Source organism: Mirounga leonina, unplaced genomic scaffold, assembly GCF_011800145.1.
Source record: "Mirounga leonina isolate KUSES-001 unplaced genomic scaffold, KU_Mleo_1.0 Mir_239, whole genome shotgun sequence".
NCBI classification, from domain to species: domain Eukaryota; kingdom Metazoa; phylum Chordata; class Mammalia; order Carnivora; family Phocidae; genus Mirounga; species Mirounga leonina.
This window is the reverse complement of record NW_023270624.1, coordinates 1,329,267-1,354,011: the sequence shown is the minus strand read 5'-3', so window position 1 is coordinate 1,354,011 and position 24,745 is coordinate 1,329,267. Positions and strand designations below refer to the sequence as shown.

At 54.5% G+C, this 24,745-nt stretch overlaps 1 protein-coding gene across 2 annotated transcripts in view; it reads right to left on the bottom strand.

The window, feature by feature from the left end:
* Positions 1–24,745, bottom strand: part of ADAMTS2 (ADAM metallopeptidase with thrombospondin type 1 motif 2) — a 224,414-nt gene that overhangs the window by 134,930 nt on the left and 64,739 nt on the right. For both annotated transcript variants that reach the window (XM_035029399.1, XM_035029398.1), the window contains exon 3: positions 14,208–14,367. In XM_035029399.1, the coding sequence (XP_034885290.1) occupies positions 14,208–14,367 (160 nt within the window). The remainder of the gene's footprint in view (positions 1–14,207; positions 14,368–24,745) is intronic.

The window sequence follows — 24,745 nt, the reverse complement described above, 5'->3', positions numbered from 1 at the left end:
GGATGGATATATGCATGGATGGATGGATGGGTGGATGGATGGATGGACAGATGGATGGGTGAATGAGTGAATGAATGGACTCTGACACTGGAAAGTGAATCCTTGCATCCGTGGCAACCGAGCCAGCAACTAAGTCAGGGATGGGGGTGGTGGCAGTGCCATTTCTCATCATTTTAAGGGTAGAATTAGTTGGGTTTGTCCTCAGATCAGCTCTAGATGGGTGAGGGAAAGCTGAAGATAATAGCCCAGGACACCTTCCTTCAGGGACCAGCAATGCCAAGGCCAGTTACTGAAGTGGGGCAGGAGCAGGAGCCCTTCAGGGAGGGGGAGATTCAAGCTTCATTTGAGCTGGTGTCTCTGCCCAGTCTCTGCCAGGCCTGCAGGGCCCCCTCCCTGATCTAGAATCCGCAGTAACTCAGAGAGACGAGGCAGGCCACCACAAGAGCCTGAGGAGGGAACAGGGGTCTGCTCAATGGCTCAGAATTGGGGCCTGGATTTGGGCCTGGGGGTGTCGGACCCAAGACCTGAGCACCCAAGCCACCTGTTCCTCCAGGGGACAGTTCAGGGTGTGGGTCTGAAGCTGGGGAGAGGGGACAGGGCTGAGGTGGCTGATGTGGCCTCTGCACCTGTGAGCAGACTGGATTTGGATCAACTCCCCCCTCCCCGTGTCCTTCCACTGGTGAGGTCAGACCCTTCCACCATTGAGCCTCAGGATCCCCCCATTTCTGTCTCCTCTTCTGCGATCGAGTTGGGGCCTGGCTCAGAAGGAGGTCAGCAAAGCCCTGAGGCCATCCCCTAAGACTGTGGAAGTGGGACCCATCCCACCTCCTTTCAAGGGGCAACAGTTGAGCCCCTTCGGGTGGGAGCGCAGGTGCCCCTTACCCAAGTTGGAGGCCAGTGGCCATCTTGGCCCAGGGCACAGCAAGCCCCCAGGTCCCAGGTTGTCTGGCCTTGTGACCCTTCTCTTGGACCACAGGTACCCAAAGGGTCCTGGGACCCACCGAAAAGGGCCACAGCATGAGGGTGACCCATGGAGCTCTATGAGCCTGAGGCCTCCTCCAAGGCCCAAGGGAGTAGGACTTGTCCAGGATGCATCCAAAGACAAGCCAGACACGTGTCCTGGCATCCAGCCCAGAGAAACTCAACGTCCCACAGCTCATTCCATGAAGAGACAGAGGTGTCTACTCTCTGTTCATGTGTACACGTGTGTGTGTGAGAGAGAGAGAGAGAAACAGAAAGAGTTTGTATATGTATAACCACCCACCAGAGATCATCTTTGTCCCGGAGCCTCACTCCATTGTCAACCAGGCCAGGCAGGGCCAGAATGAGTAGGTGGGCCAGATGGGAAACAGTGGGGAGAGGGGACTGTGTGCCTCCCCCTCTCCCCCCCACTAAATACTGGCTGCAAGGAACAGGCCCAAAGTTTCCAGTCCTTCTGATTTTTCTGAGAAACTGAAAACTGAGATTTTAATGCGAAACCTCCTGACTTTCAAGCATATAGTCACAGTTTTTGAAGACACCCTGTGAGTGAAATAAAGCAGGGGGGTGGGAGGTGGGGACACAGCCCAGGAGCCTCTGAATGAGGCCTGGCTTTAGTCCAGTGCCCTCGATTTTACAAATAAGGAAACTGAGGCTGGGCCAGAGCAGGGACCAGCAAGCCAGGGCCACACTGAGTCTCCTGGCTCCTTCGACTCCCTGGGCAGCCACAGCCTCTGGGGAGCACCCACACATTCCAGGCAAGAGACACCAAGAAAGAGGGCTCAGGCCTTCCTCACCAACGGCCCGAACTGAGTTTTCTGAGGGGACTCAAGGAGGGTCCTGCAGTGCTGGCGTCTTCTGGGCATGAAGACCCCGGGCCCCTCTCCACCTAAGGCCCTGGGACAGATCCAGGTCCTGTTTTGTCCTACTGGTGATGAAGCCAAGAATGTAAGTAGCTTTTGGGATAACGCCCAGAACAAAGGAACACGGTCATCTGACCACAAGCCTCTTGAACCTACAATCGACCATTTGCTCCCCAAGCTGCAAGGACCTTGAGAATGGACCATTACACGAGGGAAGCAGAACCTCAGGCCCCTGGGACTCAGTGCCAGATGTGACAACCACAGGGTCTGCCCACCCAGCCCTGTCTGGCCGGACCAGTGGGTCGGGCTGCCCCAGTGCCTGGTTGCGGGGGAGGCCATTTCTGGGGGTTTGGGGGCTGATCCCAACCAAACAGCCACCCCGCCCAGGTTCTGTCTGGAGGCCTAGATGGAGCCTCTCCCTGCCACACCCCCCCTAATGCTCTGCAGATGGGCTCCCCCAAAGGCCTCCAAGAAAAACACGGTGACCGCAGATCTCTCCTCACAGAAACGGAACCGCTGGAATGGTCTCTTGTGACGTTCCCGAAATGAAAATAAAAATTCCTCTGAAGTGTATTTCAACTCTGAGGCAGCACTGGCTGCATTGAGAGCTCGGTCCCAGTCGCCACGGGAGCACTTTGGGCTCGGGCTCCCGGGTACCGAAGCCACCCCATGACCCTCTCACACCCACCGCCACCAGGGACCTGCTTGGCCCTTACACAGTCTTTGAAAATTTCGACTCAGCTGCCAATGTTGGAAAAACCAAGAGGTTTTACATAAAATCACAGTTTCTGGCTTCTCCTGAGAAATCGGAAGCCCTCCCGCAGCTGCCCCCAAATCGGCCTATGCCCCCACGCCAGCCTACCCATGCCTAGGCTGCCCATCCAGCCCCAACCTGCAGAGATGCACCCCTCACTGCCCTCGGTGGACACCTGACCCCCAGGATCTGGGCAAGGTTGCCCGGACACGAGCTCCTGCCTGGGGGGCTATGAGCCATCTAGGAGTCCAAGCCTCTGCACCTCCTGAGCCTAGGCACTGGGCACAGACTCCCACCCCCTCTACACAAGTTCCAACCTGTGGCCCTGAGCTGCACGGGTGGGGTCTAGCAGGCCACCACTCCCCTTGTCTATAACCTGAGCCTCTCTGAGCCCCCAACCCAAACAACCTTAACTGAACTTCGCTCAACTCGAACCCCTGCATCCCACTGGGGACTCAGGCCTGTGCTCTGGGGGTCTTGGGGCGGCCCTTGGTCCTTCGCCTGCCCAGCCTGGCCCAGTGTCCCAGCTCTTTGTTCTCCTGGTTCCTTCACCTGCCAAGACCATTCGTCCTCCCACATCTGACCAGTGCTGCCCCATCCTGTGAACTGTCAAAGCACCAAGGATCGGGGGTGAACACCAGCCCCCGTGGCACACCCCAGAGTCCCTGGAGTCACCAAAGAAACTTCCAGCTAGTAATCTGCAGATGGTGTTTTAACCAGTCCCAAGCATGAGTCCAGAGAGCTCTGGATAGAAGCCTTAAAAGAGCTCAAACACACAAATACCTCGCAGGCCTGGGCCCCAGCTGAAGAGATGATTCTGGCAAGCACCAGCGCGCTGGGTCTGCAGGCCAGGGTGGGGGCAGAGGGAGCACGGGAGGGGCCCGGCTAGGAGCCGCGGCGCTGGCTCCTCCCTGACCTGGGGGCAAGCCTGGAAGGGAATGTGGTTCTCTCCAGGGGGCAGCGTGCCCCTCTGACCACCGTGTTGATGACCCACCAGGACCCCCAACATTCCTGCAGCTCTATGGCTCCACGTTGCATCCTCATCATCCCCCTGCCGCCTGGGTCCAGGCCACGGTCTCTCCCCTGGGCCAAATTAGTGGCCTCCTCCACAAAAGCAGGCCACGCTGTTTCTCCACTTAGAGCAGGGCACTGCCCCTCCAAGACTGAGCCATAAGACCCACCTCCATCTACCCCTCGGGCCCTTCCTGCCGCAGCCCCCAAACGGGCCACGTCCACTCCCCTCAGGACACTCAGCCCTGCCACCTCCGTCCCTCTTCTTCCCCAGTGAACTGCGGCTCCAACCCCCAGTTACTGTGGTCAGTTCTCGGCATTTCCCAACGCTTGTAACTGCGCAGGTCACCACAAGCGGTAGGAGGGCAGGGGCAGGGCTTGGGAGGGGGCTAGCTCTGTCTGGTTCCCAGCGTCGCTGAGCCTGGCCCAGTGCCGGGCCCTGTGCGGGCGTCTGTAGAGATCTCGTGAACGAATTGAATGAGTGAGTGAGTGAACGAGGGACATGGTTTCCACAGGGCACTTGATGTGCAAAAACGATGGCGCAGGGAATGGCAGCCCGAGCATGCTGAGGACAGCGAGGCCCGAGGGCCCTGCTGGCCCCAGCACGCCTCCCCAGGGCAGCAGCAGGGACCCCAGGGGGCCTTTGGCCCCAGCAACACCCCAGCGCCGCCAGCACAACACCAAGAACCCGCCGCCAGGAGTGGAAGCTGCGTGGCGAGGCCTCAGACACCAACCAGGCGCAACTGCTTCCCCAGGAAGGAGGACCGTGCGGCCAGGCTCCTTCCTTCTTTACACGGATATGTAAGCACTGACCGTGGGCCAGGCACCCCTCCGGATGATGGGAATTCTGCAGCAAGCCAAAGATCCTCCCCACAGCTAGTGTGCAGAGTGACCCAAGATCCTTCTGCACGCCCTCGCAGTGGCCTCCGTTGCTGCATATGCTCAGAAGACCCCCTGCGTCCCCAGAACGGCCAGCCTGCACTGCATATGCTCAGAAGACCCCCTGCATCCCCAGAACGGCCAGCCTGCAGGGGGGAAGCTCTGGGGAGGTGGCAAGGAGATGCTGCACAGGGAGCCAGGCAGCGCTGGGTCCCAGCCCTGGGTCCCTCCTGCCACACACGGGGCTCTACAACTCACCAGCGGTGTGGCCGCCAGTGCCTCAGTTCCTCATCTGTAAAATGGGTACCACGGGGTAGTTACACGGATCCCTGAGATGATGTGCCTGCAGCGCTCTGGGGAACACCTGAACAGGTGAGCCCGTCCTCCCGTACGCCCTCGAGAAATGCGTGTCCCTGAGCCACCGGCGCAGCTCCAGGGACAGGAGAAGAATCAATCCCACACTGGGCTCTGGCAAGACTGGCTTTTGCTCAACGGAAACAAGTAACACTGAATAGAAAAGGGGAACCGGAGCCTGGGGAAAAGGCTGGTATCCAACGTGACAGAAAGTCGATAAGCAGATAAAGGGCTTATCTCGATATGTAAAACCCCAGGAGATGAACGGGCCAAGGACTTAAACAGGAAGAGGAGACATACCAAGCAATCAAGTGCAGGGAGATCATTCATCCTCGCTGGGGATCAGAGAAGCACAAAGTAAGGCAAAAAGTAAGGCTTCCCTGCTGGATCAGCAAAATATCAGTGAGCAAAGCCCCTTGTGCTGGTGAGGAGCTGGAGACACCGGGGGGCTGCGCAGGGAACCAGCCTGGCTCTGCCCCGACAGCCGTGAGATTGTCGTGTGCTTGGATTCCGTGATTATTTCAGCCACTCGGTAAGTACCTCCTGACAGATGCTAAGAGCCCGGGCTCCGGGCGTCCTGGCTGGCTCGGGCTGTGGCCTGCAGGGTCAGCAACAGGAGAGGAATCCGAGGCCCCCACCTCCCAGGAGGTCCCTAAACCCAAATACCAGGAGAGGTTGCACTAAGGGCTCGCACGTCACCGCCGCCTCGAGACGCCACTGGGCGCAGAGCCTGCCCTGCACACTCTCCCAAGCTCCCACCCACCCCAGCAGGTCCAGGGCCCCTCCCCACAGTGGCAGGGTGGGAAAGAAAAGCCTGGCCTGTCAGAGGGGCAAGGACACATGGACATCCACGGGGACCCCGGGCCGCACGCTGTGCCCGGCAATCCTGTCCCACAAGAGCGAGAGGAGCTTCAAAGGCAACTGGGAGCCTGCCCACCTGTGTGGCCGTGTCTGGGGTCCCTGCCCCCACCCCAAGAGTCTGGAAGCCAAATGGGCTTGGCCTATGGCCAGCACCATCTGTTTTGGGAAACCGCCTTGCTCTGAACCAGGGCAGCCAGGAGCAGGGCAAGGGGCGGGGCTCAGAAGTCAGAAGAATGGGCCCCAATTCTGGCTTCTGCACTTGGCCCGGCCACGGGACCGGCCTCTCCTCCCCCAGGATCCCCACCTCAGTTGTGTCCCCACCATCCCCCACCCTCCTGGAGCCATCCTTTCAAGAGCTAGGAGCCGTCCTGATCCCTTCCCTCACACCCACGTCCTGTGAACTCTACCTCCAAGGCGCATCCTGAACGCATCTGCCCGCCATCTGTCATCAGCCACAGGGCCCACCCAGGGCGCCACACAGGCCTCCCTGCTCCCACTCTCTCCACTGAGAGCCCTTCAAAGGCTTCCCACTGCTGGAAGAACAAGGCCCACCTCGCACCACAGCTCCACTGACCGGCCCTCCCTACCTCCCCGGGCCCCGCGTCAAGAGCTTGTGCACCTGCTGTCCCCTCTACCTGGAGCAGTCCTCCCGGGGCAGCCAGTTCGGCCTCACCTCCCACCTGGAGTAGCTCCCTCCCTTACCTGCCCTCTCTCATGTTACCCTTTCCCCGGATTTTACCTTGTGCACAGATTTACCCCTCTGCTCACCGTGTGTCCCCCACCGGCTGGCGAGCTCTGGAAGAATAGGGACTTCACCTGGCTCATTCCCTGATGTATCCCCAGCACCCAACCCAGCCCCAGACACAAGGTGGGTGCACAGTCAGAGTGTGAATGAATGAGTGAATGAGAGAACAAAGGCACGCCTCTAAGCCTCTGTCCCATCTCAGGAGTACAGCTATCATTCCTGTTGCTCCCCCTATGACTGGGGAGCATCACTGGGTGCCTGGTCCATCCCCAGCCCAAGCCACTGCCATCCACCTCCCTGTGCAGGCCCCGCTCCAAGGCTGTCTCCTCCACCCGGTCCCAGCCCTGGACTCCTTCGAATCCTGTGCAACCTCTTGCCTGAGCCCTGGCCTTGTCCCAGACGTGCACCTCACCCTGCCTGGACACCCCCAGGAGGTGGTCTAGCCACACAGCTCCGGATGAAGCCCACACCCCAGCACTGAGCCCAGACCGATGGGGCCAAATCAGAAGCTCTGGGAGAGACACCCCGACTCCGGCCCCAGAAGCCAGCCCATGTTCCAAACACGGGTGAGCATGTGTGCACGTGCAAGGGAGGGGGGAGCCTGAGCGTGGGAGGGGGAGAGAGCCAGACACCAACATTTCCCCCTAATTGTGTGACCTTTTCCCAGCTCCGGGTTCCTTCAGGGCCAAGTGCACAGCGCTGCTTGGTATTAATTTCAAAGAGAAATGGGTCAAGGAAAATTGGACATTTTTCTAGAAAACACTTCAGGCATGGAGCTGGCTGAAGTGTCTGCCACCCTGTGGAGACTTCTGAGAGGACACGGGGCCTGTGATCAGAAGTCTCTAGCTGGTACAAAGCGGCAGAGTTCAGACCCCAGGCCCAGACCCAGTGTCTGCTTCTGGGGCAGGGCCTCCTGTCCCCTTCGGACATCCCTGGAGCTATCTCTGCAGCCCCATCCCCCGGATGCTGGGAGCCAGCCCTTCTCGCTGGCCATGGGGCCCCTCTGCATCCTCAAGAGGCCTGTGTCCTGGGACCCTGTCCCCCGGCCCCTCGTTGTGTGGACACAGCGCGCACGAATGTCTCCTTCACAATCGTCCCGGGGGTACCTGAGGCGTAGACAGAGGCTCATCGGGGTCCTCGGGGATACTCGGGCCCAGCTGCTCCCACCCCTGACAGGCTGGCTGGTCCATCTGAGGCACAAAGGCCACAGACATGCTAAGCTGCCCCTGGAGACATCACGTCTCTTCCAGAAACATCCTAGTCTGCTGTGCTGAGGACCTGCCAAGAGCAGGCCACGCGGAGTCCGTGGCCCAGGCGACAACCAGACGCACTGCTCTTGCTAATTAAACCCCAGATGCAGCTGGAGCAGCCGCGTGTGATCTGGGAAGCAGGCATGGTAGCCGCGTGCCAATGAAAAGCTCTTCGGGGGGACACTGGCAACACAAACATAAGGGAAGGAAAGAAGGAGCATCAGATGACTGTGGCTGCGGGAGAGAGAGCCAAGGAGCAGGGGCAACGGGGGCAGAGGACTCAGAGCCTGGGACAAACGGCCCGAGTCGCAAGGATGGGTAAATGGGCAAGAGCAAGCATGGAGTAGATGCCACGCTGGGGAGGAGATGAGGACTGGCTTGTCCCACTCCCACTGCCCCTTCTCCCCATGCCATTGCACCCATCTTACAGATGAGTAAATTGAGGAACCACAGGGTGGGGCAGGCTGCCCAGGCAGGTACACTCGACCTCAACACCAAGCCGCCTGACTCCGCTGAGAACCGTCCCTTGCATCTGAGTGAGGGCCACACCCAGGCCAGAGCCAGGCCACTGTCCCCAGGTGGCACTCGTCATCTGTTCAGGGTGCCCCAGCAAAGATCAGGTCTCTCCTGGACCACATTCACTTGGCTCCAGCCCTGAGAGCAGGCCAGAGACACAGACAGCGAAATTTATGTCTGAGCAGAGCAGCTGAGCAAATGGGCTGTCCTCCACGGGGAGGGGGGTATGCCTGGCTGCATCCTGGGGGCGGGGGGGGCACGCCTGGCCCTCATAACCCACCGGACGGGGCCCCCGTCTGTGGACCCCACGCAGAGAGCGCCCCTGCTCGCCGACAGCTCTGGGGCATTCCCCCAAGCCTGACCCCAGACAGCTCCTGGCCTGGAGAATGCACGGTTTCTGCTGTCCCAGCGCCAGCCCTGCCCCCCCCTCCGGCATGAGGCCACGTCACCACACCGGCATCTCCTCCGGCTGTCCAGGGGGCCGGCCACAGAGCGGTGGGAGTGCTGAGGCCTCTGCCAAGGGTGCGCTCAGCTCCGAAACGCGCTTCCCAGAGCCCAGGGCTGGGCCAGCTGCCTTGGGTTTCACAACCAAGTGCTTGTCCTTGGGTTTCCTCTGGTCCCTGAGCTGCAGGCACAGCCCAGAGGTGGAATGGGGAGGAGGAATGGAACACCGAGGCACCCAGGCTTTCGGCTGCACCTCTGAGCTGGCGGGCGGGGCATGAAGTCAAATCCCGTATGAGAGCCCCCAGGTCACCCACCACCTGAGAGGGCCACGTCTGGCCACAGGGCTCAGGGAGTGGCTCAGGGACACAGAGAGAAGCCCCCAGACACCACCTAGGCCTGGGGCTCAGGGTGCAAAGCCAGCTAAGGGCCTCCCTCCCCACTCCAACAGAACGCCAGGCTTCAACACTTAGTACCATATAGGCTGAATCACAGCCCCCAGAATGTCCACAGCCTCATCCCCAGACCCTGTGAGTGTTCCCTTTATGGCTCAAGGCACTCAACTTATCCTTAACTTAATTACATTAAAGATCTTGAAATGGGTAGAGTCTCCCGGATTACCCCAGTGGGCCAAACGTAATCACAAGTGTCCTTGTAAGAGGGACACAGAGAGAGACTGGACTACAGAAGAGGAAACTGTGACCACAGGAGCAGAGACCAGAGTGATGCGGCCACCAGCCAAGGGATGCCAGTGACCACCAGAAGCTGGGGGTGGCCAGGAAGAGCTCCTGCCTCCCACTGAGCCTCTAGAGGGAACCCACCTTGCTGGCACCTTGATTTTAGCTCACATGGTGCTTGTTAGAAATGTGAAGCAACATTTTAAAATCAAGAGGGTTCCCATAAAAGTTCTGATGTCTGGATGCTCTTGACAGTGAGGATCGCTGGCCCAGGCCCACACTCCCACCAGGTCATGGTCAGGGGAGCCAAGGAGGGGCTGCCCCGGGGACAAGGCCTCTGGTCGGCCCTGTGCCCACAGTGAGGCCGGGGCTGGATGCCATGTGCCCACCACACTCCCGCTACTGTTTTCCTTTTAGCAGAGACACATTCTCCATGCCCATCGTTTACGTCAAAAGGAGGGAAGGGAAAGTCAGGTCAAGCACTTAGCCTCCGCCACCGTCCTCACTGGCATCTCCAGCTGCGTCCTGCCAGCCTCGGAGTTTGTGGCTCTTGTCTGGGGATGGCGGGACTCCCTGCTACTGGCACCATGTATCTAGCAAGACCACATGTGCTGCTCACTGTGGGGACCTTCAGCCTCCTGCACACAGCCAGGCCCTTCGTGTCTGCAGCCAGGCCGGCTTTGTGCATGCGGTCTTGGGGCCAGCCCGGCCACACCACGGCCCAGCCTCCCCAGGCCCCACAGTCCGGCCAAGACTGGACGAGGGCCCAGCAGAGGCAGAGGGAAGGCGCCCTGCCTGGGCTGCACCTGAGTCCTGCCCCAGAGAAGGAGCGAGGGGTACCTGCTCCTCCACAGACGGACATCCCATTCACTGTACAGCCAGCCACACCCAGGACGGCTGGGTCACTTCCTAGCTAAGCTGAGTGGTGGCCCCCAAAGATACCAGGTCCTTCCTGGGACCTGGGACTGTTACCTTATGGGACCAAAAAAGGACTTTGCAGATGTGATTAGATCACAGATCTTGAGATGAGGGAGATCATTCTGGATTACCTGGATGGGCCCTAAATGCAATCACATGCATTCTTGTAAGAGAGAGGCCGAGGGAGATTCACACACGAGGAAGACTGGAGTGATGTGGCCACAAGCCAAGGGATCTCAGCAGCCACCAGAAGCTGGGAGAGGCCAGGAGAGATTCCCCTGCAGCCTCCAGAAGGAGCACCGCCCTGCCCACACTTGACTTCGCCTGGTGATACTCTTTTCAGAGTTCTTCTGCCTTCCAGAACTGTGACAGAGTAACACACTGCAGCCGCGGTGACCCGGCTGAGGGTAAGACACTGCGGTAGCCAGGGCAGGAGGCAGCGACATGCCAGGTCCCCAGCACCAGCACAAGGCAGGGCTTCCGGCCCAGACTGGGGCTCCTCTACCCACCCTGGCCGGCCCTGGCTCCCCCGCAACAGCCCCAGACAGGGTTGACAGATGGCAGCCAGGGCAGGGCTCCGGCACAGGCCCAGCAGTCCAAGTGGACCCTGTCCATGTGTATGTGCAAGTGCAAACACACACGTGCACACACACACGCACACCAGGGAGGCTGACGTTACACAGTCCCCTGGCACCACATCGCCCTGGACACAGGGCTGGCTCAGAGTGGGGACAGACAATGGGACCAGGTGTACCTGAGAGAGGCCTGGCATGGAGGAGGCCTGGAAATCCCTCAACCACCGTGGGTCCCCGAAAGACCACCCTGGCCTCCTGACCTGCTCAGCTCTGCACTCCTGCCCCTGCCAGGCTCCAGGGCCCAGCAGAGTGGGGCAGAGCCGAGAAGAGGAAAGGTGCCCCCTCCTCTCCCTCAACCCTTCGCCCACCCTGAGACCTTCCTCTGGGGCCCAAGGGCAACACTGCTATATGCTACGCTGCTCTGTGCACACACCAGACCCAGGCCTGAGTCTGTGAAGACACGTGAACACCTTCATTTCCCAACCATTTCCCCGGGGCAGTCTGCAACCCAGCAACTGACCTCCGATGATGGAGACTATTAGTGATGACAATCGTCTGAGGCTGGGTGGGCCCCCAAGATCACTCCAGGAGGGCTGTTGGTTGCTCAGGGACAACAGACAGTGTGCCTTGGGACTGCAGGGGAGCCGTGTGGGACACACCCACCCACCCCACCAGGCACCCCCAACCCCCAACCCCGCACCCAGCGAGACGCCCAGCTCCCAGACGGGAAGGCCCACACAGGTGTTTTCCCTTCCCCAGAGGTCCCATCCTACCCACTGCCCATCATGGGGGTTTCAAACCTGCTTCCAGGAGTCGCCTTGGGGGTGGGAGAGGAGGAGGCCTCAAGTCCGTGCCTCCTGCTCACTTCAGCCATACCCACAGTGACCTATCAGGGGCCCCATCAGAATTCACTAGAATGAAAGGACTCCTTGGCTTGCGCACACGCACACACACACATCCTAGGGCTCTGCGCCCAGCCAAGGACACTGTTTCTACACATCTCCTGGCTGCACTCTGGGCCCTGACAAGGCCCAGGCTAACAGAAAGCTGGACCATCTGAGGTCACTGTGGACCCTCAGCCCAGCCCCAGCGTACCATGCGTTTGGACCCCCTCCAGCCAGCAAGTGGGCCTCAGCCCAGGGCTGGGTGGGGAGGGACGTCCAGGGAGAAATGTACTCTTGGGCGACCAAGTCCCCTGCACAGGGTCATGCTGACACTGGGCACAGACATCATGGAAAGGGGACTTGGCCCCAGACCCCGGGCCTTTGGCCTGGCCCCACCACACACCCCAGCCCACAGCCTGGAGCCTACACACCCATGGCCCAGGCCTGAGGCCCAGAGACCAGCCTGGAATGCCTTCACCACACCCCACCACCTTCCAGCACAACCTCAATCTCCACCCTGTGCTGCATCTACTTTTTTTTTTTTTTTTCAAACTGGGCTCCACACCCAGCATGGAGCCCAACACAGGGCTTGAACTCATGACCCTGAGATCAAGACCTGAGCAGAGATCAAGAGTCAGACACTTAACCGATGGAGCCACCCAGGTGCCCCTCCCCAGCATCTTCTATGGCCACTGGTTTCTGAGTTTATCCTGCGTCTGAAACTCCTTTCCTGCATTCTGAGTTCCAAACTCTCACCAGCACTAGGTGGATGGCTGGGGGAGGGGAGGATGGATTTAATAGAAGTTCCCTAAAAACCAACAGAAGCCCAGAAAATAAGTCAAGGCCAGCATAGCCACGGGGGAGGGCTGCCATGTTCAGGAGAGACAGGCACCACATGGAATCTGGGATCAGAGACAGCCCCAGGCACCTGGCAGCCCCTCTTGGCAGACACCACCTCACATGGCCTAAACAGGACCCAGAAGCACCAAGCCCAAGGCCCAAGGTGGCAAGCCCTTAGCTATCTGAGACATAGGCATTTCTAATCCCACTGGACAGAAAAGGCAGAAGCCAGAGGCCCAAACATGCCCGAGGGCAGCCAGCCAGCGTGGGCCTGACCCCTGATCTGGGGCACTTCCGCTGCCCCACTTTCATCCCTACCCTCACCCTACCCGGTGACTCTCCATTCCTCCCCCCGCGGAGAAGCCCAAGGGTAGGACAGAGGCAGGAAGGCTGAGGCTGGGGAAGGCCTGGCAGACGGGCGATTCATCACCTGGGAAAAAGGTCCACCCAAAGTATTGATCGGCTCCAGAGAGCGCGGGGCTTCCTGACGGAACAATTTCTGTGCAAAGGTATCTGACGCCACTGCTTGAAATTAGAATAGAGCCCTGCCGGCCTGCACCCAATTTATCTGTCAAGCTGGCAAGTCAGACCGAGAGACCTAAAATAAATGAACCAGGGCTGTCTGGGGTGATGGGAGTGTCCTGGCAAATCACAGCATGGCTGTGCTGGCCTGGGGTGGGGGGGGTGGGGAGGCTCAGGAGTTCTCGGTCAACATGCAGATGAGCCTGACCCAAGACCCAGGCCTCCAGGCCCCGTTGCTGTCACCTGCCCTGGCCATCTGCAGCCAGGGGGCCGGGACCAGAGGCTGAGGACTGAGCCCAGCCCTTAACAACCAGGCACAGGCAAGGCAGCCTCATCTGGTCCCTGGGGCCCAGAGGACCGTGAGGCCTGCTAGGACCATGGTCCGACCCCAACCTGGCCTCGCTGCAGCCTGGAACCCGATCCCAAGAATGCTGGGGAGGTTTGGGCTTGAGGTCTGAGTGGCTGCTTGTCACCAGGCCCACCCAGAAGTTTTTTCCACGCTCCTGGGCCCAGAGTGCGCTTTGGTTCTAAGTCACAAAATAAAAAAAAAAAACAAAACCATGAGAGTCTGTGTACAGGCCTCTCTCTGGAGGCCGTGGGGGCACCTCTGGGGTCTTTGTCACGCACTTCCCTCCCCTTCCTCCCTTTGACACGGACACGTCTCCCAGAGGAAGCAGGGTCTGAACAGGGCCAGAGGAGAGCTCAGAGCCTTTCTCTGTGAGCAGCCAGTGAGGGGCGGTCAGTCGTAATTGCAGGGAAGATGGTCTGCACAGGGGAAGAGGGAGGCTGTCTAGGGCCAGCAGACACCTTCTTTAGAGGCACGGGCTCGCAGACATGGGCATGGGACTCAGGCCCAGCTGCAGGCCTGCTCTGTGCGTCTCCTGCTCCCCGACACCAGCTGGCCCTCAAGCAGCAGAACAGGGGCCCTGGGCAGCCTCCACTGCCGGCTACGGAGGTACCAGACCTGTCAGCTTGTGGCCCACGTGCAGCAAGAGCAGAGGACCCCACCCTGGCACCACAGCACCACACCGTGCCACGTGGTCAGTGAGAGCAGGGCTCAGGCTCGGCCTGGGGCCAGGCCTGCAGAAGGGATGCCTGGGTCCCCCAGGGGGACAACTGGGCTCACCAAGCAGCCTTACCTGTGTCTAGGACCTGTGGCCCCCCCAGAGGAGGGGGCCTCGGGGTGGGTGGCCGGCGATACACCACGTGCACACGGCCCTGCTCAGCCTCCTTGGCCGCCAGCCCCTTCTCCAGGGGCTCGATGAAGAACTCCTCCTCCTCCATACGGATCAGGCCAGCCTGCAGGGCAAAAACGAAACGGTTCAAATTCCCAGAGCACAGAAGACCAAGGATGGGCAACAGCGAGGAGGATCCCAGGGGCACCTCCCACCAGACTGACAGGACCAGAAGGACCCTGCCCAGCACCCCAGCTAGGCGCCAGGCTTGAACCCCGGGCCAGGGAGGGTGCACACAGGTGACCCCAGAGGTCCCATCTGCCCAGAGCCTCCACTTCTAGTCACTGAGGCCAGAGCCCTGGATGGTGGTGAGCCCCATCAGGGGAAGAAGGTCTATCTGGGTCATCCCCAACCCCACCCCCAGAAGCCCAAAATCCAAGATAAATAGATGTCCAAACTGCCAACTGGGGACTGAATCTGCCACAGACATGTTAAGGTCAACCCACAAGGTATTTTGAAAGTTCTGAACCCAACGCTCAAAGTGATGAGATTTCATGTTTCAAAACTGGAATTCCAGTTTCCCTTGCAAAACACAGGCTGACCACAGCGCATGCTGCTGAGCGGTGGACTCTCCAGATGGAGCACGTACCCCTGCAGCTGACCTCAGTCCCCGTGCCCCCAGCATCTATCCCCTCCTCCATCATCGGTCACCGGCCCAGACTCTGCAGCAACTGACCTGCTGCCTCCCCCAAGACGGTCCACAGTCTTCCCCTGCTGGAGAGCCCTCACTGGACCCCGGTCCCTGCCAGGATTCAGGCTGCTCTGTATGTACTCTGGCAGCCAAGGCCCTCAGCCTGCCACTGCCCTCCCAGCCCCTGGCTCACACACCTCATCCCAGTGGCTGGGACAGTCCCCTCCTGCCAATACAGCCCTCACGGCTGGCCCTCCTCACCCTGGCCATCTGGTGAACTCCCATTCTCTCTTAAGCACCTGGTTCAGATCCTCCAGCTGCAGGTGCACGGCCCCTACCCTCCCTTTGGCCCTCCAGCCATCACTGCCGTATCTAGCTCCCATGCTTTTGATTTTCCATCTATTATCCATAAACCGATGGTCTCACACTGGGGGCCCCCACTGTGTCGACCTGCAGATGTATTTCCTTGAAATCACACATTTATGACCCACTCGGGGTTTTTCGGGGGTTTTTAACCATTTTATTGAGATATGACTGGCATGTAAAAAGATGTGCGTAGTTAATGTATACAACTCGATGAGTTTGGGAATGAGTACACACTCATGAAATCACCACCACTGTCCAGGGCATAAACATATCCACCTTTCAAAGTATCCTCTTAGCCCCTTTATCATCATTTTTTCCTGGTCAGAACACTTCGGATAATATCGACCCTCTTAGCAAAGTTGAAGTATATGATAGAATACTGTTAGCTATAGGCACTGTGCTGTGCAACAGATCTCCAAAACTTACCTTGCAGAACTGAAATTTTGTACCCTTTGACCATTACCTCCCATTCTCCCCTCCTCCCAGCCCCTGGCAACCACCATGCTATTCTCCACCTGCTATGAGTTTGAGTATCTTTTAAAAGATTTATTTATTTATTTGAGAGAGAGAAAGAGAGAGAGCACATGGAGGGGGAGGGGCAGAGGGAGAGAGAGAATCCGAGCAGACTCCCCGCTGAGCGGGGAGCCCTACAAGGGGCTCGATCCCATGACCCTGAGATCATGACCTGAGCTGGAATCAAGAGTCAAAGGCTTAACGGACTGAGCCACCCAGGCGCCCTGAGTTTGAGTATTTTAGATTCTACATTTGTCTTCTTGTGGCTAGCTTACCTCACTTAGTATAATATCCTCCAGTTTCATCCATGCTGTCCCAAATGGCAGGATCTCCTTCCTTCTTTATAAAGGCTGAGTAATATTCCATTGTATATATGAACCACATTTATCAATTTGTCATCTACAGATGGACATTTAGGTTGCTTTCATGCCTACTGTGAATAACGCTGTAATGAGTACGGGAGTGCAGATATCTCTTCAATATTCAGTTTGCATTTCCTTTGGATATATACACAGAAATGGGACTGCTGGATCATAGGGTAGTGCTATTTTTAATTTTTTGAAGAACCTCCTTAGTGACATATGTGACATACTGAAGAACCAATCCACATTCCCACCAATAGTGCGCGAGGAGGGTTCCTGATCTCTACATCCTTGCCAACACTTGTTATATTGCATTTTTCATAATCATTCTAACAGATGTGAGATGATATGGTTGGTTTTGATTTGCATTTCCCTGATGTTGAGCACCTTTTATGTATTTACTGATCCTCTGTACGTCTTCTTTGAAAAAATGTCTAATTCAGGCTCTTGGCCCATTTTAATCAGATTATTTTTCTTCTGCTTTGAGTTGTAGAACTTCCTTGTGTATTTTGGATATTATCCTAACTGATATATGGTTTGCAATATGTACTCCCATTCCATAGGTTGCCTTTTCATTTTGTTGATGGTTTCCTTTGCAGTGCACAAGCTTTTTAGTTGGATGTAGTCCCACTTACTGATTTTTGCTTTGGTTGCTCATGCTATCAATGTCATATTCAAAAAACCATTGCCGAGACCAATGTCAAGGAGCTTTTCCCCTATATTTTCTTCTATTTTTAAGGTTTTGGGTCTTACACTGAAGTCTTTAATCCATTTAGGGTTAACTTTTGTGAGTGGTATAGGACTGGGGTCTTGTTTCATTCTTTGGCATGTGACCATCCAGTCTGCCCAACAACATTTATTGAAAGATTCTTTCCCCATTGAGTATTCTTGGCTTCCCAGTGAAATATAAACTGACTGTATATGTGTGGGATTATTTCTAGGCTCTCAATCATGTTCTATTGGTCTATGTGTCAATACCATACTATTTTGGTTACTGTAGCTTTGAGATCTAGTTCGAAATCAAAAAGAATGATGTCTCCACCTTTGTTCTTTCTTAAGATGGCTTTGACTATTTGGGGTCTTTGGTGGTTCCATGCAAATTTTAGGGTTGGTTTTGAATTGGAATTTGGAATTTTAATAACGTTTCACTGAATCTATAGATGGCTCTGAGTAGTTCAGACATTTTAACATTATTAACTCTGCTGATCCATGAACACAGTATATCTTTCCATTTATTTGTGTCTTCTTTAATTTCTTTCTTTCTTTCTTTCTTTCTTTCTTTCTTTTTTTGGTGTATAGATCTTTCACTTCCTTGGGTAAATTTATTCCTAATACTTTTAACATTTTAGATGCTATTATAAATGAAACTGTTTTCTTTCTTTTTCAGATCATTGTTAGTGTATAGAAATTTAATTCATTTTTGTATGTTGATTCTTGTATCCGGAAACTTTAATAAATTTGGTTATTAATTCTAACAGTTTTTGGTAAGTCTTTAGGATTTTCTATATACATAAGATCATGTAACCAGGAAACATGGACAATTTTATTTCTTCCTTTCCTATTTGGGGCCTTTTCTTTATCTTGCCTGACTGTTCTGGTTAGAAGTTCCAGTACTGGGACACCCGGCTGGCTCAGTCAGAAGAGCGTGCGCCTCTCGATCTTGGGGTCTTATATAAGTTCAAACCCCACATTGGGTGTAGAGATTACTAAAAAAAAAATAAATAAATAAACTTTAAAAAAAGAAGAAGAAATTCCAATACTAAGTTGAATACAACTAGTGAGAGTGAGCACCCTTGTCTTGCTCGTGATCTTAGCAGGAAAGCTTTTAACCCTTCACTATTCAGCATGATGACAGCTGCAGGCTTGTCACATACAATCTTTATTATGTTGAGCTATGTTCCTTCTATAACCAATTTGTTGAGAGTTTTATCACGAAAGGAGGTTGAATTTTGCCAAATGTTTCTTCTGCATCTATTGAAATGATCCTCTGAATTTTATTTTTCATTCTGTTAAGGTGGTGTATCACATTTATTGATTTGCATATGTTGCAACAACCCTGCATCCCAGGGATGAATCCTACTTGATCATATGCATGATCCTTTCAATGTGCTGTTGAATTTGGTTTGCTAGTAGCTTGTTGGGAATTTTTGCATCTACATTCACCTGGGATCTTGGCCTGTAGTTTCCAATGCTGGCCTCATAAAATGAGTTTGGGAGTATTCCTTCCTCTTGGATTTTTTGGAAGAGTTTGAAAAGCTTGGCATTAATTCTTCTTGAAATGTTTGGTAGAATTCACCTGTGAAATCATCTACGCCAGGGCTTTTCTTTGTTTGGAAATATTTTTGATTACTAGCTCAATCTCCTTACTCATTATTGGTCTGTTTAGACTTTCTATTTCTTCCTGATTCAGTCTTGGTAGGTTGTATGTTTCTAGGAATTTATCATTTATTCCAGGTTGTCCAATCTGTTGTATACTATTCTCTTATGATCCTTTATATTTCTGTGATGTCGGTTGTAATGTTTTTTTAAATTTTATTTACATCTTAAGTTTACTTGGCTTTGTTGATTCTTTTTATTGTTTTTCTGTTCTCTATTTCATTCATTTCTGCCATGATCTTTGTTTTCTCCTTCCTTCAGCTAACTCTGGGCTTAGTTTGTTCTTCTTTCCCAAGGTCCTTGAGGTATAAAGTTAGGTTGTTTATTTGAAATCTTTCTTTTTTATTGTAGGTATTTATCACTATACACTTCCTTCTTAGAACTGCCTTTGCAGTATCACAGAAGTTCTGGTATGCTGTGTTTCCATTTTTGTTTCAAGGTATTTTCCCAATTTCCCTTTCGATTTCTTCTCTGACCCACTGGTTGTTCAAGAATGTGTTGTTTAATTTCCACGTATTTGTGAATTTTCCAGTTTTCCTCCTGTTGTTGATTTCTAGTTTCATACCACTGTAATCAGAAAAGTTACTTGGTATGATTTCAGTCTTTTGAGAGAGCGAAAGAACGAGAGAGCAAGAGAGCAAGAGCACGCACACAGAGGGAGGCAGAAGCAGACTCCCCACTGAGCAGGGAGCCTGATGTGGGGCTCAATCCCAGGATCCTGGGATCATGACCTGAGCCGAAGGCAGATGCTTAACCGACTGAACCACCCAGGCGCCCCTTCACGTGTTCTTATGTTACTAATTAGCACCCTCTTCTTTCAGCTTGAAGAACTCTTAGCATTTCTTGTGGGTCTAGTGTGATGAGCTCTCCTCAGCTTTTGTTTGGCTGGTAGTCTTTATCGTGCCTTCATTTCTGAAGGACAACTTTGCAAGATAAAGTATTCTTTGTTGGTAGTTGTTTGTTTGGGTTTTTTTTTTCTTTCAGCACTCTGAATATATCCTCCCAGTTTCTCTTGGCCAGCAAAATGTCTGCTGAGAAATCCACTGAGAGCTTTATGGGGGTTCTCTTGTAGGAGAGAAATTTTTTCTCTTGCTGCTTTTATAAGGATCTCTTTGTCTTTGATTTTAGACAGTTTTATTATAATGTGTCTTGGAGAAGAGCTTTTTAATTTTTTTTGAAGATTTTATTTATTTACTTGAGAGAGAGAAAGAATGAGCAGTGGGGAGGGGCAGAGGGAGAGTAAGAGACAGAGAAGTAGACCCCCTGCTGAGCAGGAAGCCTGATGCAGGACTTGATCCCAGGACCCTGGGATCATGACCTGAGCTGAAGGCAGACGCTTAACCGACTGAGCCACCCAGGCTCCCCAGAGATCTTTTAGATTGAAATTTGGGGGTGATATTTTCATGAGCTTGGAAGTCCAAATCTCTCTTCAGGTTTGGGAAGTTCTCAGCCATTATTTCTTTAAATAAACTCTGCCCCTTTCTCCTCTCTTCTCCTTCTGGGACTCCAATAATGCGTAGATTGTTTCTTTTAATGGTGTCTCCTAAGCCCCACAGGCTTTCCTTGTTCCTTTTCATTCTCTTGTTCCTCTGACTGGATAACTTCAAATGATCTGCCTTCTAGCTCACTGAGTGTCTCTTCTACACAGTCCAGTCTGCTGTTGACGCTGTCTATTGAATTCTTCACTTCCATCACTGTATTTTTTTTTTTAAAGATTTTTTATTTATTTGAGACAGAGAGAATGAGAGAGAGAGAGCACATGAGAGGGGGGAGGGTCAGAGGGAGAAGCAGACTTACCGCTAAGCGGGGAGCCCGATGCGGGACTCAATCCAGGGACTCCAGGATCATGACCTGAGCCGAAGGCAGTCGCTTAACCAACTGAGCCACCCAGGCGCCCCCATCACTGTATTTTTAAGCTCCAATATTTCTGTTTGGTTCTTGTTAAGTTTTCATCTCTTTGTTCAATTTTTCATTTTGTTATTGTATTGTTTTCCTGGTTTTTGTTAAATTGTTTATCTGCGCTCTCTTAGAGCTCTCAGAGCAACTTTGGAAGAATTATTTTGAATTCTTTATTAGGCAATTCATGTATCTCCCTTCCTTTGAGATCAGTTACTGGGAGTCTACTGTGTTCCTTTGATGGTGTCACATTTTTCTGATTCTTCATAATTCCTGTAGCCTTGCACAGGTTTCTGTGCATTTTCAGACTTTATGAACTGACCTTCACCTGCAGGTGGGAGCACACTGGTCATGCTGTGACCCCAGATCTAGTGGGCAAAAGCAGGGCACCAACTGCAGGGGTGTGTGGTGGCTCTGGGTCCAGGGGGAGGCAGGGTGGGTAGGAAGGACACGATGTCTCCTTGGCTTAGGCTGCTAGGATCCACGACATTGACAGCGGCATAGTCTTTGGTGAGCACTGCAGGGGTCTGCAATGGCTACAGGCACTCTTGGGGTCTTCAGTGGCACCTCCAGGTCCAGCGGCTAGAGATCAGGGCAGGCAGTGGTGGTGGCCAGAGCTGGCTGGTATGCACACACTCAGCTGTGGGGACCAGCTGCAGGTGCCTGTGTAGTGGCAGGGTCTGGTTGCAGACATACACGTGACAAGCGCCAGGACCAACAGCAAGAACCAGAGCCAACTACAGTCACATTAGCAGTTACCAATGACCTGGCTGTCAGTGTGCATTCCCATGGCTGCAGGGTCACACCATGGGTGCACACGTGGCAGTGGAGGTTGATGACACGGAGTCAGGTCAGTGGCATGCATGTGCCCAGCTGGGGGCTATGCTGTGTGTACATGGCCGTGGGGGGTCATCCAGAGGGCCTAGGCTGGCGTTTTCACTCGTGCAGCCACAGCAGCCCAGGCAGGCTGCTGATGCAGATCCCATGCTTAAGGGGATGGGAGGAGGGAGCTGGAGGGACTCAAGCAGCTAGCTTCTGTGAACGTAAAAGCCTGTGGGGTGAAAACTCAGTGGGAAAATCTGCAGGGGTCCACAGCAGCTGTGCTGGCCATTGGTTTTCTCAGCAGCAAAAGCTGCTCGTGTCCCCTGCGCAGCAGATGACTGGGAACCATGGTCACCCCTCACGCTGGTAACCCCTGCGCCCTTCTAGTTCCTAGCTGTCTCTAGATATCTCAGCTTCACTGGATGGGGTGACATGGACTGGGTCCTCTGTTCATTGCCAGAGAGGCTAGGGAAGCTGCTTGCTCACCCCACTCTCTCTTTCCCGGTGTGGGAAACTCGTTCGTGCTGTGGAGTTCCCTCTTGGCACTGAGCAGTGCTGGCCTGGGGGACGGGATGATGTAAACAACATGGAGCTGCCTTCCTTCTCGTCTTGCACCATTTTTCTCAGGGTTTTTGTTCTACTGTGTCACTGAAGTTTCTTAAGTGGACTCCGGAGTTCTCTCAGAGATGTTGTTTATGGATAGCTGCCTAATTATTCATCTTTGTTGGGGGATGGAGGCTGAGTCCCCTACTCTGCCAACTTGGTGACCTCACTCAGGGCCTTTAAAAGCTTAAATTAGTTGCTCCAACTTAAGAACCAGAGGATTTCGCATAAACGACCAGATTTTCAAATTCTCTCAAAACACTGGAGAAGTTGGCAGTTCCTGTTGCCCATCTGACACACCAGCTAAACTGGCCAAGAGTTCCCTCAGGTTCTCCTCACGAGCCTCCAGAAAGAGCACAGCCCTGCCAACACCTTGACGTTGGCCTCCAGACCTGTGAGAGAATAAGCTTCTCTTGTTTTCAGTAATGTGTTACATCAGCTGCAGGAAACTAAAAAGGGTCCCAGCGGGCAGTGGGAGGAAGGGGGTGGCCATTCTCTGAGGGGCACAGGATGAGAGAAGCAGGAGTGGCAGCCCCCATGAAAACATGGGTTTGCAGCATCTTGGACTTCCAGGGAAGGGGTCCAAAATACAGAGGAAGGGTAGGAGCCAGAGCTATGGGGGCCAAGACGGGGGCGCCAAGGTCACCAGTCTGTGGGAGGGGAGAGGGGCGGTCAGGCCCATGGGAACTCTGCAGGCCCCCACACTCTGATTCATGCCTAGATCACAGGGTCCTGCCAGGCCAGGCGGGGAGTGAGCAAGTGCTTGCAGATGAGTGAATAAATGACCCCCAAACAATGGGACATGTCCTCTGAGACACAGACAGGAAGGGCTGGGACACCCTGGGCCAATCCCCTTCCACCGCCATGTGGGTGAGGGTGGACAACAGCAACAGTTACTTCCTCTCTAGTGCCGCTGACATCTCCCATGTTTGTGGTTTGGGGGCAGACTGGTGTCTCAAACCCATCTTATTAATAGAACCCATTCGAGTCCATGTGGGAACAGACTGCGGCGTTCTGGGTTCCCAGCACTGTTTCTGTCTGGCCAGGTGACCTCAGCCAAGGTGCTAAGGCTTCCTGGGCCTATAAATGGAGTTGGTCATCCCTCCCCCTCACATGGCTGCTGCAGGAGCACATGCAGCCTGGGCCACAGAACAAGGGCAAGCCACATGATGTCATCCACCTGCTTGCTCTCCAAATGAAAAAACAGACCGAGGGGTGGGGAGGCCTGCCAGGGACACACAGGGTCTAGGAATCAGACCCTGGTCCCAGGTGGAAGGAGCATCTCCTGAGTGGGCCCCTGAAACAGACCAGGCCTGCTGTGGCAATTAGGGCAGGACAGTGGGACATCAGCAAACAGCAGGGCAACCCCATCATCTGGAGGGACCCTTGCACCCCAGGCGGGGGGCCATCTATGTCATAGGCCTACAGCCCTGGGGTTATTCCAGAGGGACCCAATGTAACCATGACCCAGAACTCAATCTGGTGAGGAGCAGCCCTCTCTGGCCTCAGAGATCCCAGGACAGTTAGAGGTCTCCCTCCATGCCAGCGGTCAGGCTCTCCTCCCTGGCTGGCTTCCAGGTGGGCTGACCCAAGGGCACTGAATCTATTGGATGCTGTCCTGGGCCTTGCCAGAGTCAGGAAACCAGGGCCCCAGTTGGCCCAGCTGCCTGGCAGGGACCCTCCCAAATGCCCATCTGAAGGGCACTAGAGCTCACTGAGATCAATCTGCAGTATGATGCCAGGTTACTCAGATTTCCTCGTGAAACCAGAGACCTCTAACTGACAGTACTCCCAAATGGACAGGGCAGACATTGCTCCCCAGCATCAACCCCTCTCTCTCAGGTATGGGGGAATGCACACGCATGGATGTCACACTGATGACCATGGGTGGCCCCTGCCCCAAGACCAGTGGCTGACCACACTGAGTCCAGAGGCTGACCATGGGAGACCGCGCAGGCTGCCCACCTCGAGACCAGCACTGCCGGCCCAGGACCCGCGGATGACCACCTGAGACTGGCATTGGCTCACCCCTCCAGACCACCCACCAGAATAAGCCTGCTGAGGGGCTCTCCAGAAAGAAAGTGGGGTTCGTGTCATTGCCTGATTTTCAAGCATCTTAGTGTGCATCCCAGGGATGATCGGTCTCAAAATCTGCAAAAGAAAATTGACAAAGAGAACAAGACACGCAACGTGGGCTCTGTTTTGCGTTTTTTCCAGGACTTTGATTTTCCTGCTGTCAGTGGCAAGTTTATCTGTTTCTACATGTAATTTTTGTTCGTAAGAATCTGCTTCCTCTCCCCCATTTAATAAATATGAAAGAAGTCCCTGAAGCATGCTGGTCTGAAGGGCACTCCACAGGAGCCCACCTATGTCTGTCCAGCCTGGTGTCCCTGGACCCCGATGCTGGCTCTTACCCCAAACCCTCTCTGCTCTTGAACTCTGTGACCGTCGGCCCAACCCAGCCAGGAGGGAGGCTCACAGGGAGGACTCCGTCCCCGGCCCGCAGGTGCTGCTGCAGGGGCCTGGAACCTGGTGGCTCTTTGGTCATCAGATCAGCTCACTAGTTGTCAGAACTTGGTGAATTATCAGATGCCTGCCCTACTCCTTCCTTCTAGGCTCTGTTCCTTTGCTGTTTGGTTTATGACAAAGTAGTCACTAGAAAGGAAAACAAAGAGTTAAAACAATTTATGAGAATCTAAAGGCTTAACAGACATCCTCTGTCACTCTGAATTTTAAAGTGTTCAAAACACTGACATTCTGGGAACCAGGGTCTCCCTGGAAAGCAAGTGTGCCTCCTGTCCCCATCCACAAGGCGCCCGGGTCACTGTTTTCACCGGCTCCTGTAGTGGGAGCCGCAGGGGAACATGCACTAG